The sequence below is a fragment of the Rhinolophus sinicus genome, linkage group LG07 (assembly GCF_036562045.2).
Source record: "Rhinolophus sinicus isolate RSC01 linkage group LG07, ASM3656204v1, whole genome shotgun sequence".
Lineage (NCBI taxonomy): Eukaryota > Metazoa > Chordata > Mammalia > Chiroptera > Rhinolophidae > Rhinolophus > Rhinolophus sinicus.
In genome coordinates, this window is record NC_133757.1 from 88,894,243 (window position 1) to 88,909,397 (window position 15,155).

The 15,155-nt window shown below is 52.2% G+C and overlaps 2 protein-coding genes across 5 annotated transcripts in view; one reads left to right on the plus strand and one right to left on the minus strand.

Moving 5' to 3' along the window:
- XPO7 (exportin 7) overlaps window positions 1–2,874 on the minus strand; it is a 77,506-nt gene extending 74,632 nt beyond the window's left edge. For both annotated transcript variants that reach the window (XM_074338273.1, XM_074338272.1), the window contains exon 1: window positions 2,712–2,874. In XM_074338273.1, coding sequence (XP_074194374.1) covers window positions 2,712–2,729 — 18 coding nt within the window. In that variant the 5' untranslated portion in view covers window positions 2,730–2,874. The remainder of the gene's footprint in view (window positions 1–2,711) is intronic.
- Window positions 2,875–8,465: 5,591 nt separating this feature from the next.
- On the plus strand, window positions 8,466–13,060 carry DOK2 (docking protein 2). Of its 3 annotated transcripts, XM_019744620.2 has the most exons (5): window positions 8,555–8,728; window positions 9,711–9,992; window positions 10,234–10,321; window positions 11,184–11,368; window positions 11,904–13,060. In XM_019744620.2, the coding sequence occupies exons 1-5, from the start codon at window positions 8,666–8,668 to the stop codon at window positions 12,525–12,527; spliced, it is 1,242 nt and encodes a 413-aa protein (XP_019600179.2). In that variant the 5' UTR covers window positions 8,555–8,665; the 3' UTR covers window positions 12,528–13,060. The 3 variants fall into 3 exon arrangements, with proteins under 3 accessions (XP_019600180.2, XP_019600179.2, XP_019600181.1); XM_019744621.2 differs by lacking the exon at window positions 9,711–9,992 and having other exon boundaries at window positions 8,466–8,728; XM_019744622.2 differs by lacking the exons at window positions 8,555–8,728; window positions 9,711–9,992; window positions 10,234–10,321 and adding an exon at window positions 10,402–10,725.
- Window positions 13,061–15,155: the final 2,095 nt, after the last annotated feature.

Sequence of the window (15,155 nt, forward strand, 5' to 3'; positions counted from 1 at the left end):
CGAGCAAAGATACTGAATCCTCATTATCTTCATTTAATGTGAGATATAAAACATTTTTTAAAAAGGAGGGGTGTTTATTTTATGAATAGAAATACAAATGAGTTTTTGTTTTGTTTTTTCAGTCAGTGCTCTGTAACCACTGCCTCTTTAGTGGGTTAGATAAGATCTAAGACCAAAAATAAGAAACCCATCACAGTTTACAGCCACTCCGCTAAAGCAGTTTGACTGTGACATCAACAGAGCTAAAAAATAAATCAAAGATTATAAATTTTCCATTACTAATGTTCTGACACCTAAACCTCCCATAAAACACATATCAAAAGAGATGCTCAGGACTTCAGCCTGAGAATCATATGACACTTGCTCAGTGTCAATTAATAAAAAACAAACAACAAAAACTGCTCACCCTGGTGGTTCAGAAAAGTACTAGATACATGACTCAACTATTTAGTACTATTACATGACACTTGCAAATAATCAGTCCTGAATTTGTAACAGACTCCTTTATAAACTGTGTGTTTGAACAGCGATTTTGAGAAAAGTATGTCCCCTTAATGCACTTCAGATTTGTCTTTATTCCTTTCATTTACTTGTATTTACTCATTTTTCTTGGGAGGGTCTTCTGCTACCAGGTTAAAGTACCATGTTAAAATGTGTCAGTATCCAATACTAAAAGTAAGATAGTGGTCTAACAAAGCAAAGCAACATGCCCCATTTTATTTAAAGAGAAAAACATTCTCTCACAAACTTATCTTGTTGATATATAAAGATCACTCCTTTAGAGAGTAACATACTACAGCTCTTAAAAGTAAAATAAAACACTGACTGGCATACTCCTTTCTGTTTTTCAAGTTTTATAAATTCCTACTTTGGTAGAGTTTTATTTTGGGGTGGGTGGGAGAAAAACATCACCTTACTAAAAATAAGGTAGACCCTCCTTTGAGACAAAAATGCTATGAAGATTTGCTTTGATGCATCTTGACTTTCCTTTGGTGAGGAATGATTCAAATGTGGGAGAGATCATATTAACAGATACTTCTTTATAGGAGACAGAACAGATGCATATAGATAAAAATACACAGACTTCCTCCTGCTTTCCAAAGCATTATTCAGAAAGGCTACCTATTCAAACCACGTTCTGGAATGCTCGTGGACACTATTCCCCCCCATGAGAGCACTGGACCCAAAGTCAAAGGCCTTTGGTCCACTTTAGTTTTACCTTTAGTACATCTCCTATCAGTTCAGTGCTTTGATTTGTTCCTTTAAACTGACAGGCGTAATTCTCGACTATCTACTTTTTTAAGAAAAAGTCTTCAAATCACTTAAAATCTTCCAGGCTTCTTAAAAATGGCTGCTATCAAACTCAAGGTGCTACACTATTATTATCATTTTGTATCAAGTTTTATTGCTACTTCTGAACAGGCCATGATAACTGGCTTTAAAACACAAATCTTGTGGTCTTCCATCTGTACGATTTTTGATACAATTCTGTCCTAATAACTTGTCTCTCACTCGCCAAAGATTTACTCTACTGATCCCTGGCCTGAAATTTTATTTAGTCCCTCTCTCCCAATCAAAGAAACTGGTAGAAGTCACACCGCTCCAGCTTCTTGTAGACATCACATTAGGAATACGATCAGTCTTTTTACTTGAGAAATGACACTATATAATATGCAAAATAAAGCGACATTTGTTATGCTCTGTACGCTTTACTTCCCAGAACACAAAACCTGGGCAGTTATCTAGAAAACCTGAAAGTTCTGATAACAGATTTGTTAATAACTGTCATAAAAATATCAGATCTAAGACACAGAGGGGGAAAACTTTATCGAGTTAGCAAGAAATAACCCTGCACGCCTCCAGCTACTATTAGGTTTGGTACGGGCTGCCCCTTCCTACGGCCTGTGCCCTCTCTTTGAAGAAAAGTGGCCTGGGCCCAAAGCACGCACGCCCATAGCAGCTCTTGCGCTGGATCGAGACCCTCCAGAGAAATGTCTGCACCTAACATTGCATCTCATGTCAGACACACCCCCCTCCACCCCGCGTTTCATAGGAGGTGTGGGCACTCAACTCCTTCACTATGGATAGGGGTGCTGGAGGGAGGGCAGGCCCAGGCCTGAGCACCCATTTTGGAGGATTGGGGAGCTCGGCCCTGTAGGCTGTGCAATTAGGAGTGTAGGAGTGAAGCGCGCATCCACCGGAGGGGAGGCCGGAGTGGGGGGTCTCTTGTATCCGGGGGCGTGAAGAAGGCGGCGGCGGGAGAGACTCGGGAGAGCGCGGTTTAACAGTGCGAGATTCTCTTTTTGTTATTCGTTTAGGGCTGGCGGGTGTAATGAGGAAGTCCCCGCAGGGCAGAGTAGTCAAGGGGGTCTCCTTCCGTCCCCCGTCGTGGGGGCACTGAGGACTCGCGGGAGGCCTCCCTCGGGCGGGAAGACATTGGCTGCGGAGCGCTACCGGTTGTGCGCGCCGGGGCGCCGACTCCCTCACCCCCAGCCTCGCGCCAGAGACATGGGACCGGGTGGGAGGGGATGGAGGAGGCCCCCGGCCCGGGAGGCGGGAAAGGCCCCGGTGCTCCGGGACGGGCGGTGGCTCGGGGCTCCGAGCAGCAGCGGCACGGGCCCGGCGAGCCCCGAGCCGGCGGAGCCCCGGGGGCCACGTACGCCCCACTCCCCTCTCCGCACGGTCGCCCCCTCCCCCGCCGCTCCTCTCACCTGCACATGATCCGCCATTTTGCTCCATTCATGCTCCTCTCCGGAGCCCTCCCCCCAGCGCGCACCTCGGCCGGGCCGCCGCCGCCGCCGCCGCCGCCGTCGCCGCTGCGCCTGCGCGTTGGGGGCCCGTCGCTGCGCTGACGGCGTAGCGCGGCCCGGCTGCGCAGGCCCCGGCGGCCGGGCTGTGGTTGGAGAATGCGCAGCGCCGCCGGGACGCCGTAAAGGCGCGGGCAACGTCAGCGGCCGGAGCCGTCGGGGGTGGGGGGTGCGGCGGGCCTGGAAGCACGGAGGGAGGGGGCCGGGAACAAAGCTTTGTTTACATGGGTTTAAAGGGGCCGCGCGCTCGGGCCGGCGGGCACGGTTGCGGGAGCTGGCGCTCCCTGACATTGTCGGCGCGGTGAGGGCTCCTGGAGAGGCCGGGACGTGTCCCCTCCCGGAACCCCGCACCTGGCGGACTCCTCTTTTCCCAAGCGTCCTCCTCGACCTGCCCCTGGACACCCCCCGCCCCCGCCGCTGGCCACGGCTGTGACACCGCACCCTCACGGGGGTCTGCTGCTGTGCCCACCGCCCATGACCCCACTTAGGATGCTTGCGTTATTCATGACTTTCCAATCTGCCTGCCGAGTTTATATTTGAGTCTTTCTAGCTTTCTGCGCCAGTGGACAAGGGCCATTCCTCTCTAATCCTGGGTTTTACCAGCTACCCGAATAGTGATCTCCTTGTTTTCATTTCATTTCTATCCATTTCTCTTCTATACACATTCATGGAAATAGCCACCAAATAGTGGTGATGATAGGAACATGCAGAAGACACAGTTCCAATCTTTCCAAGTAGATTATTTTAACCAGTACCCTGGGCTGCCTCCTGAGAGCGGTCAGGTGCTGCAGTGGGGGTGGAGGGAGAGAAAGGGGTTTTTAGGACCCTTGGGCTCAGTCTGAGTGGGAAAGCCATCCTTCTGGGTCGGATCAGGTCAGTCCTGCCTGCTGAGGCCAATTCCAGTCTTTTCCACTAGGAATTATCTGTGTTAGATAAAGCTGGTTCCTATTTTCCATTGGATTCCACTCTGGCTTCCAGTCAAGGCTCCCAGATTAGATTTTAGCTGCATTCTGAGAGTACTGGTGATTTGAAGTTCGTATTGACTGGGGTCAACTACGTGCGATGGCAACGATGATGGTAGTGAATAACACTTTCTGTTGTGGATAGTGGACCGGTGCTCAACGTTCATTTCAACCTTCCTCCTGGTGTGTCTTCCCGATTTGCATAGGCAGGGCACTTAAAACTACATTACCCAGAGTTCCTTGCAGCTAGGGTTCTACATGCAAGTTAGGTTCTGCTAGTGATATTTACTCAGAGATTTTGGAGGCAGAGCATGTGCTACTTCTGGTTAGCCAAGCTGCTGAAATGTAGTGGGGTTTTTTTGTTGTTTGTTTTGTTTTGTTTTGTTTTGTGATTGTTTTCCAACAACCTTACAGTATTGGAAGCTTCCTGAGTATAGAGAGCAGTGGTGGTGGGTCAGGTGCTTCCTGATCTTAGCATCCCAGCTGTAGTGGTATGTTCTTGGAGTCACAATTGCAGTGGCAGTTTTCCAATACCCTACCTGCCTGATTGGGTAGAAGTAACTGCTCCCAGTGGGCCAGGCCAAAATCTATTCCCTCGTAGCCTCCCCCTACACTTGTTTCTCCCTATATCTTCCCCTTCGTAGTAAGTGGTACCACCATTCACCCAGTTACTCAAACTAAAAACCAAGTGTTATCTTAATAGTCCCCCTCCTCTAATCCACATGAAAGTCCTGTTGACTCTATATCTAGTACATACTCACATCGGGCTACTTCGCGTCATCTCCACTGCTAGCACTCTGGTCCCGGCAACCATCACATTTCTCCTGGGCTCTGGTAATAGATTCCTAACTAGTTTCCCTGTTTCCTGTCTTGCCCTTCGATAAACCATTTTATATACAGCTGCGGAACATTCGTTTCAAATCATAAATCAGGTCATTTATGCTGCTCCTTTATAATCCTCAAGTGGCTGCCCAGTGCATTTAGAATGCATTCCAGATCTTTGTGGTGGCTTAAAAAGCCCGTAATCGGACCTTGTCTCCACTGTGCCCCCTTCCGCTCACATGCTCTGGTCATTCTGGCCTTGCTGTTCCTCACATTCAGGTGCTCCTGCCTCAGGGCCTTTGCACTGGAAGTAACTTCTCTGCCTGGAATATTTTTCCCTCAGACCTTTAGGGGGCTGATTCCCTCTTGTCATTGACTTAGCTCAGGCCTCTCCAAGAGGCTTTTCTCACCACTCTGTTGGAAATTTCCCTGGTCCCATTACTGTCATAACCTTGATCACTGTCCAAAATGATTTACTTACATATTTACCCTTGTCATTGCCAGTGTCTCCAACTAGAAGGGAACCACAATGAAAACAAAGATTCTGTCTGTCCTGTTTATGCTGTGTCCCTAGTACCTCTGTACAGAGTACATGCTCAATAAATAATTTTGCATTAATTAACTTCTTTATAGCTCCGTCTCATTCTAGGGGCATGCAGGGCTCATAGGAAAACATAAAGCATTTAAAGTGTTATGTCCATATTAAGTAACATTATGTTATATTATAAGCCCTTCCTCTCAGAGTTTCCAAAACTGGGTTCTCTGTTTACTTAGTACTGAGAGAAGTGACATACTTAATAGAGAAAGAGTAAGAACTAGGAATGAAACTCAAGAAATTGGTATTATCCTCCTTCCGCCACAGTCAGGAACCACTGGGGAGAGGGAAGGGAGCGGGCAGGGATGGGATCTTTCATGACCCCTGCTCACTTATTTCTTTGCTCAGTCCTCCATTCTTCTCAGGCCCATGCCAGCTCCCTGCCCATTTTTTCCTGTTTCCCAGAGCTACCCCTTGGATAGTTACCCCCACCTACTCATCATTTGGGGGTTACCGAATCTCCAAGCTGGACCAAGGAATCAGACACAGTCTGTTCTTCTCCTTCCCTGTTGCCCCCAAAGACAAGCTCACAAGTCCTTCTGTGTTAAAGATTGGTTGCCAATCACTGGTGAGAGAACACTAACAAAAAGTTGCAAAGTTCTCTGAGCTGAGGTCTTTTATGACTAAGGTTCCTAACTCCTGCTGAGAGAAACCATTGTAAAGGAAAGGATCCTGGTAGCTTATATTGAGGTACAGGTGAGGTGTGGGGTGTCCCTTCCTCTCCAATAGAAGCGAAGAGGCCCTGCCTGTGCCTCCGTGTAAGCCCCAGGACCCTTTTCTTTATGATGCTTTCTCTTTCTATCACTGGTGCCTGGGTAACCTACGGACCTCTAACGAATGCTCTGCCCTCTGCTGTGTCTTGGAGCTATGTCTTATGTTCCATGATCACAGGGATTGCCTGTGGCCAGGCAGAAGGTCTTGGGATTAGTCCTTCCATTGCAGGATCCCCACAAGTCCTGCCAGGGAAAATGGGAAGGGCCCTGCGGGACGTCACTCTTAGTACACTGCTGCTGCCCTATCTTTTGCAGAACACAGCCACAGGAGAATGTCTCCAGCTACCACAGGCAAGGGAGGGCATGGGGGTGTCTGGAATACCTGGGGCTTAGGCCTCCAGGTTTAAACATCTCTCCAGGCATCTGGTAAGCTCGGGTGCCCCCCTGTGGTTCTGAGTGGAAAGTGTCCCGTTTATCTTAGGGGAAGATCAGAGTGGTGGGGGAAACATCTTCTACTGTCTTGCATCTCAAAGTGAGGTCTAGCCCACCCACCAGCAGCATCAGCATCTCAGGTCTCACTCCAGACCTACTGTACCAGAATCTGCATTTTTTACAAGCTCTGTACATTCAAGTTTGAAAGTCACTGCCCTGTCAGCCCCCAGGATGACCCTAAAAGCCCTTCTCACTGTATAAGGAGTTGCTGATGTCAGCCAATGACCACGCAACTCCCAGGGAATGCTGTCCCTCCTTAGGAACTGTAGAGATGGAGTAGGCCATGTCCCATTTCCATACTCCTAACGACTTCCCAAGGAGCTTTCCCCACACTGGTATCTTGGTTCTCCCTTGGTCTCTGAATCAACCTCAAGTCCAGGCATCAGGGCTGAGTCCTGTGAGCGTTACGTGCACTGCTTTGCTGTTCTTCCCAAAGCAACTGAATCCGAGGTGATTACATAAACCCCGATTATGGGGTTACCCCAAGAGTGCTGGTCTAACTCTCCAGTTGCCTCAACATTTCTGCACCATGCCTCCATCAAATTGCTTCTCGAAACCATCTGGCTCTGAGTTAAATATTCTCTGGGGAGCTTCGGTTTCCGCAAACAATGTACCTTCTTGCTTGTAGTCTGGATGCCACTTGGGGGCCAGCAATGAAAGGACTTTTGAATTAAAGATCAGGAGTCCCAGTACTTCCTCCTCTGCTGCAGCAGGCCTGTGACCTCAGGAGAGTCACAAGCAGGTGCGCTGATACCTGCCCTTCCTTCTTCCAGGGATAGGTAGTGTGGCTGGTGACAGTACGACCCTGGGTAACTATGAAGCACTTTCGGTAATTATGAAGCAATTTTTAAAAAAAAATATGAGATTGTTATTGCAACTTAAAAAGATAATCTCTGGGGCCGGCCCGGTGGCTCAGGCGGTTAGAGCTCCATGCTCCTAACTCCGAAGGCTGCCGGTTTGATTCCCACATGGGCCAGTGGGCTCTCAACCACAAGGTTGCCAGTTCAATTCCTCAGAGTCCCGCAAGGGATGGTGGGCAGGCCCCCTGCAACTAAGATTGAACACAGCACCTTAAGCTAAGCTGCCTCCTGGATGGCTCAGTTGGTTGGAGTGCATCCTCTCAACCACAAGGTTGCCAGTTCGACTCCCGCAAGGGATAGTGGGCTGCGCCCCCTGCAACTAGCAACGGCAACTGGACCTGGAGCTGAGCTGCACCCTCCACGACTAAGACTGAAACGACAACAACTTGAAGCTGAATGGCACCCTCCACAACCGAGATTGAAAGGACAACAACTTGACTTGGAAAAAAAAAGGCCTGGAAGTACACACTGTTCCTCAATAAAGTCCTGTTCCCCTTCCCCAATAAAATCTTTAAAAAAAAAAAAAAAAAGAAAGAAAAGAATCTCTAGATGAAACTCAAGTGTCTTTATAAAGCTCCCAAAGCCTGGGAAGATGGTGAACGGGTTTTGAGGTACGCAGGGAACACAGCATGTTGCACGGCAGGGGTGTTCATGGCTCTGGAATCTTAAGGTGGTGGTATAAGTGTGTGCTGTTGTTGGGGGCAGGGAGTGCTCCCCGTAGAGAGAAACAGAGCTGTGTGTATGCAAGTGGTGAGCTCTCATGTGTCTGGTGGGCTGGTGGCGTGTGTGGCTCCGCTCTTACTGAGTTGAGAGGCCTGGGTTCTGGTTTGGTGGCCTTCAACATGTCCCTTAGATCTTCTTGAGCCTCAGCCTCCTCATTTTTAAATTAGGGAGTTGGGCGGGTTGATTTCTAAGTTCTCTTCCAGCCCTGTCATGCTAAGTACCCAACTTGAGCATGAGGGCCTTTGGCAGTTGGCTTTACCATCAAATTTGGTTTCTGGGTCTCTTTGTTCCCATGGGTCAGCCACTCTTCATGGCTGACTGCCCCCGACCCCTACACCACCTTCTGTACCTGAGTTGTTGCTCACTGAAGAGCCGGATTGGGGTTTTTGGAAATTATCTCTGACTGACTGAAAATGCAGGAAGCTTGAGCATGAAACTCACTCATCAAAAAGAAAAAAAAACAAAACTCACACACACTCACACACACACACACACACACACACACACACAGAGCAAGAAACCACAGAGCCTATCAGCTTGTCGTCATCAAGCAAACTAGAATAGTGCAGAAAACTCTAGGCAGAGAGGAAATGAACTTGAGAGAAGGGGGAACACACACAGGGCAGAGAAGAGAAAGAGGGCGGGAGGGGAAGACGCCAGCTGCAGCACCAGGCACCGCGATGGTGAAAGGATGGAAGAAGTGGCGGTGAAGCAGGGCTTCCTGTACCTTCAGCAGCAGCAGACTTTTGGAAAGGTAGGCGGAGCACGGCAGGTGGGGGCTGGCGGCTGCTGGCAATTCCTGGGGGGGGGAGGGTATGGGATGGTGGGGACTGTGCCATCCACCGTGTTAGACCCAGAGCTCAAGCTTGGGAGGGTTTTTTTCCAGCAGCCACTTGCTACCCCAACCAGTGGCCCCAAACAGTGCTCTTTGCTGACACTGCTCCCTGTGGGGGGAGGGGAGTAAAAGAGGGCACTAATTCCCTGTCTTGCCTCTCTTGCTCTGTGATGACTTCTTCTCATGGGGTCAATGAAAGGAACAGTGGAGGTGATAATTCAGAATTGCAGTAGAGCTTTCTTCCCCTTTTCCTGCCCCAGTGGGGTACATTTGGCTGGTGTTAAGCTTGAGCTGGCATCTCTGGGAGCCCGGCAGGGCCCAGTGTGTCTAACCTCCTCCTTCCTTGGACTCCTTGAATGAGGAAGTCCTTTTTCCCTAAGCTGACCTAGAGCAGGAACTCTCTCTCTTTCTCTTTCTCTCTCTCTCCATCCTGTCCAGGGATGAGATGGGAAGGGTCAAGAGGGTAGACAGAAGTTCCTGGAGATAGAGCCTTGGACAGAATGAGAGTGATGGTCTCCAGTCTGGGACCTCACACCACCCTCCTCACCCGACCTCGGGGCTTGAAAGACTCGCAGGCTTTTCACCCCTAGACTCCATCTCGTGGGTTGGGCCTCACCGCAGTCCGCCTTCCGCTGGGCCTTTTCTTTGTTCGGTATTCCCTCTGCTGTCATCGCAGGCCTCTTTCTCGGTTGCTTGGGGTGGATCCCCATTGCTTTCGAATTCCTCAGGCCCTGGTTATTTTCTCTGCTTCCTGGGGTCTCCTGGGATCTTTACTTCTCTCCCCATCCCCGTGTTGCTGCCCAAGTCCCTCACCCATGGTTCTTCTACTCCCCTTTGGTCACCATCTCTCCATCTCTGGGAGACTCCCTCTCAGCACCCCTCACCCTGCATCTGGGTTTAGAAATGGCGCCGGTTCGGAGCTGTGCTGTATGGACAGTCGGGCTGTGCCTTGGCGCGGCTGGAGCTCCAGGAGGGCCCGGAGAAGCTGCGCCGGGGAGAAGCTAACCGGAAGGTCATCCGCCTCATTGACTGTCTGCGGGTGGCTGAGGCCGGTGGGGAGGCCAGCAGCCCCCGGGACACCAGTGCCTTCTTCCTGGAGACCAAGGAGCGCCAGTACCTGCTGGCAGCCCCCACTGCCGAGTGTGGTGACTGGGTGCAGTCCATCTGCCTCCTGGCCTTCCCTGTGAGTCATCCAGGGGTATAGAAAGGACAGGGTATGTGTGGGAGGGAGGCACTTGATACTTACTAAGGGCAGGTGCTATAAGAGCCGAGGTCAGAATGCTGGGGGCATTTCCTTGGGGGGGGGGGAGCCACCAATGCAGATGCAGACAGGGGCAGCAGGCTGAGTGTGCCCTGAAACAAAACCTGGGCCAGAGCTGGGCTTGGGCTTGGTGACAGTGGTGAGACCGGGGTCTCCGCCCTAGGACCGGAAGAAGGAGCTGTCGAGCTCAGAGGGGAAGGGCAGCCAGCCCTGCATGGAGGAGAATGAACTATACAGCAGCACAACCACAGGTGAGGGGCTGCCTGCTCTCTGGCTGCTGTTCCCAGGGTGTGGTGGGGAGGACATACGGCCGTGGCTGCTGAGTCTTCCTGCTCTGTGGTTGTCCCCAGCCCCGGCCAGTCCCCTTATCGGCCTCTTTGCATCACTTCCGGGTATGGCCCAAGGTGGAGAAGCCTGGCCTGCCTTGATTGTCAGCCCTTCACCCTTGGCTCAGTCCCTCTTGCCCAGGCCCTGCTGGTGGGAGAGGGCAGGGCTGAGGGGACCAGGAAAGTGCTGCTCTTGACCCTCTGTCATTGGGACCTGAACACCTTCTGAAAAAGGAAGGACGTTCTTTGTGTGGACTGAAGGTGTCCTGTGGCAAAGGAGCTTTTGCTGATGAGGCAATCCGTCTGTTGAGACCTGCCTAGCCCTCTGGGTGGGTGTGTGGGGGGAGGAGGAGGGTACAGGGGACACCCTGCAGAGGGCACCAGATGGCATCAGCTGTGGGTGGGGAGGCTGAGAGCTGGGAGCGCAGGGTTGGCTACACCTGCACCTGAGACAGTAAGGATTGGGGAGGCAGCTGGGTCGGGGCAAGAGATGAGACGGACAAGACAAGGCTGTGGCTCTGGTAACAGTGCAGGAAGGATGTGGGCACAAGGTCGGAGTGCATGTGGCTAGGGCATGATGCCTGCTCCGGTAAAGGGGAGGTACATGGCATTTGGGGGAGTGTGGCCTGGTGCAGAGCAGCTCAGCCTTCAAGATGCCGGCTGTGGATTGTCATGGGTGTGTGGATGATCCTTTTTCTAGAGACCTCTGGCCCACAGAGCAGGACAGAGTAGGGGCAGGCCAGCTGTTTCCCACTGACGGCCTTCTCCTCTCCCCCGTCCCCCCCAGTGGCTCCCTGCAAGGAGTTTGCTGTGACCATGAGACCCACAGAAGCCAGTGAGAAGTGCCGGCTCCGAGGATCCTATACGCTCCGGACAGGAAAGAGTGCACTGGAGCTGTGGGGTGGCCCTGAGCCACGTGCCCAGCTGTACTACTGGCCCTACAGGTTCCTGCGACGCTTTGGGCGCGACAAGGTGAGCAGGGGCCAGGGCGGGTGGGTGGAGAGAAAGGATGAACAATGAGAGAGATGATTGTCAGGGAGAGGGCAAGGGGCCCTGGAAGGAAGAGAGAGTGGGAGGAGGAAGGAAGGAAAGAGGAGATAAAGGTGGGAAGGAAGGAAGGGAAGAGAACCAGGGGAGGAGGAGTGAAAGCAAAGAAGAGCCACGGGTGTGAGAAGGGCGAGAGAGAAAGTAGTGCAGGGGGAGAAGGAGATCAGGAAGAGGTGGAGAAGTCAGAGGGTACATGGTGGCAGACATTACTGAGGGTGAAGCATGTGCCCGGCTCCATGGATGGGTGGGAGGGAGGATGAACGGAGAGGAGAGGGAGGTGAGAGAGGGCTTTGCTTATAAGGAAACACATGGAGGGCAGGAGGGAGAAACACCTTGAGGAGAGGACCGCTCCTAGTGGATGGAAATTGGAGGTGATGGGTTTGCATGTGGGAGCTGTGTCCAGGAGAAGCAACCCCACTCTGTGGCCTGGCCAATCATCTCACTTTCCCCCTCGACACAGGTAACCTTTTCCTTTGAGGCAGGCCGACGCTGCATCTCTGGAGAGGGCAACTTTGAGTTTGAAACCCGGCAAGGCAACGAGATCTTTTTGGCCCTGGAAGAGGCCATTGCTGCCCAGAAGAACTCTGCTCCTCCTGGGCCCCAAGCCCAGCCAGCCCCAGTCCCTGCAGTGCTGCCCCGGCCAGAGAGCCCCTACTCCCGGCCCCATGACTCACTGCCACCACCTTCCCCCACTGCCCCAGTGCCCACCCCCCGGCCGCCGCGGGGCCCAGAGGGGGAATACGCAGTGCCCTTCGATACAGTGGCCCGTAACTTGGGAAAGAGCTTGAGGGGTATGCTGGCAGTCCATCGCCAACCCTTGGTCGACCCTCTATATGACAGCATTGAGGACCACCCGCCCTCAAGACCTGACCACATATATGATGAGCCCGAGGGAGTGGCCGTCCTGTCCTTGTATGACAGCCCCCAGGGCCCCCAGGGTGATGCCTGGAGGAGGCAGGCCACAGGTGACCGGGACCCCAGTGGCCTCCTGCACATCTACCCAGTGGGGCAGGACTTCCCTGCCTCTGGCTGGCCACAGGGAACCGAGTATGACAATGTTGTACTTAAGAAAAGTCCAAAGTGATGGGGGGCAGAGGAAAGGTGGACCCCCATCGAATGCCAGCACTGAGGGGGGCCTGTGCACACCAGGGAGGTCTTGGAGACTGGTGAGAAGGAGCAGGAGGAGGAAGACAGGCCTTCCTACTAGTTTCTGCTGGTGATTCCTCCTGCTCACTGCATCCCAGGAGCTTCACTCTGCTCCTTTTGGAACCTTAGGCTTGGCCTGCCTTAGTCTGGGTGGAGGAGTCGTCCCTCCTGGGAGCCTGCTTTGTGAATCATCGTCCCACAGCAGGAAGAGGGCCCTGAAGAGACCCACCCTCCTCCTACTCCTTTCCCACTTCCTCTTCTTTCTTTCCTAGCCCTAAGGGAACCTCAGGCATTTAGGGCAGGGGACAAAAGGATGTCAGCAAATCACCCCCACTTCCTTGGCTCGAGCAGGCCTCCTGCCTACTGATGTCCCCTTCAGGGGACAGCCCTGACTGCAGGCACTCAGGAAGGTGGTTACAGCTTTCTACAGGTTTTGAACTTCTCTGTGGCATTAAACATTTCTGAAATGTGTTTGTGTGGCTTGAGTGCTGTGGGGCGGGGATGGACAGCCACAGCCCTGTGGGGGATGAACCCTCTAATTGGCCACAGTTGACACCTCTCCCAGCAGCAAGGTCCTCTCTGAGCCTGGGCTGGGTCCCACGCATCTGTCATGCAGGGTGTCACTCGGGGTCTCTGGTCCCACTCCCCACATAAGAACACAGGACATGGTGAGGCCAAAAAGGAACACCCACGGAGACATAGGTAGGGGAGTCATACTATTATATTCTCGCTGGTGGCTGGGTTGGAGACACAGGAAGCAGGAGCCACATTGTTCGCAACCCTCACTACACCGCTTGCAGGCTCAGCCACCATCTTCTTGCTAGCCCCCCATTTTTTGCTAGCGTAACCACAGCAGTTATATTAGTGGTCAATGGCTCACTGGTTATAGCTGACGGCCAACTAGCCACAGCTGATGGCCATTTACCACCTGAGCCAGCACCTTTCTATGTGAGGCTGAGAGCCTGGAAACTGCACTCCTGGCTCTGTCCCCACAGCATCTGTCACAGAGTCGGGGATCTACGGAAACCAGAACACCCCGGGAAAGATGTTCAAGCATCTCTAACCCTTTGCTAGCATGGGGTCAACACCCAAAAAACAGCGGGAAAGCGTGGTGTATGTGTGACGAGCAGGACTGGAAGCCAGGAAAGAGTTGGCAGTTTTGAGGCTCTTCTGCACTAGAAATAAGATGGAACCCATCCCATCCCTTGCCTCCCTTGAGACTTGCTCTGTTTGTAAAATGAGGGTGTTCCACCATGTGGGCTCTGAGAAACCTTTCTGCCCTTTACCTCTCCACAGGTCCTTCCTGGTGTCCCATTTCCCCACAGGTCAGGGCCTGTGCTCTTTCCTTATCCAAACCTGCTTTCCTGGAAAGGAGGTCAGTACATTTCTGCACTAAGCCAATTAGCCAGTGTTATGGTGCACCATTTGTCAGTTCTAGACTCCCTGGCTTCAAGAGGCTTACAGCCCAGAGGAGGCTGAGACATGGGCACAGATGTCTATCACGAGAGGGGGACAGAAGTGCCACAAGAGGTGACTCGGACCCTGGAGTCAGAGGAGATACCCATTCATTGGAGGATCAAGAAAGGCTTCATATTGACAGGTGGACCTCCAAGGGTGGGAAGGGATTTGATGAAGATTAAGGCGGGGTGTGACAGAGCATCCAGGGTAGAAAAGCCAGTGTGAATGGAGGTGGAGGAATTTGTACCTAATTAGAGGGAAGGGAAGAATGTTAAGGTGTCAGGCAGGGTCTCAGCTCCCGCTCCCCGCACAAGAACATAGGACATGGTGAGGCCAAAAAGGAACACCCACGGTGCCATGGATAGGGGGTTCATACCACTATAATCTCGCTGGCGGCTGGGTTGGAGACACAGGAAGCAGGAGCCACACTATCCGTAATCTGCCCTCCGCTTCTCTGCCAACTGACCCCACTTGCTAACTGCAATCTGCTCTTGCTAGCTCAGCCACGGCAGTTATCTCTGTGGCCAATGGCTAACTGGTATAGCTGATGACCAACTAGCCACAGCTGATGGCCATCTACTACCCGTGCCCGCACCTTTCCACATGAGGCTGAGTCTGAAAACTGCTCTCTGGGACTCTGTCCCCACACAAGTCTTCTGAGCAGAGTCCTGTGAGAGCTGCATGTTAGGGCGGTAACTCCAATAGCCCTCTGGAAATGGATGGGGTATGAGGTGGGTTGGAGCTAAATTGTAAGTGGAATTCAGAAAAGACTGGATTCAAAAGACGCCGTAGAGACAGGGCCTGCAGGTCTTGGGTTCATATTGGATGTGGAACACAGAGAAATAGGGTTTCTAGAGAGATTCCGATTTGGAGAAGGAGAGCTTAGTTTTTTATGTGTGCAGGTCAAGATGGCTTTATTCTATCCAGCCAGAGGAGGCCTAAAGGCGGCTGCAAAGGGGCTCTCCAGGGGGAGGGAAATCAGATGGAGACCTATGGATTGCCTGCAGCCTCCCAGGAGTATTGTGATCTAAGCTGTATCTCCCAGCTGTATCTTCTTAAAGGAATTTGAGGCAATGGGTGAGCTGGCTGGAGACAGGGAGAGGAGGCC

Coding starts and splice junctions, on each gene's coding strand:
- DOK2 (XM_019744620.2), top strand. CDS start 8,666: ATGGAAGAAGTGGCGGTGAAGCAGGGCTTCCTGTACCTTCAGCAGCAG. Junction 9,993..10,233: donor TCTGCCTCCTGGCCTTCCCT/GTGAGTCATCCA, acceptor TCTCCGCCCTAG/GACCGGAAGAAGGAGCTGTC. Junction 10,322..11,183: donor ATACAGCAGCACAACCACAG/GTGAGGGGCTGC, acceptor CGTCCCCCCCAG/TGGCTCCCTGCAAGGAGTTT.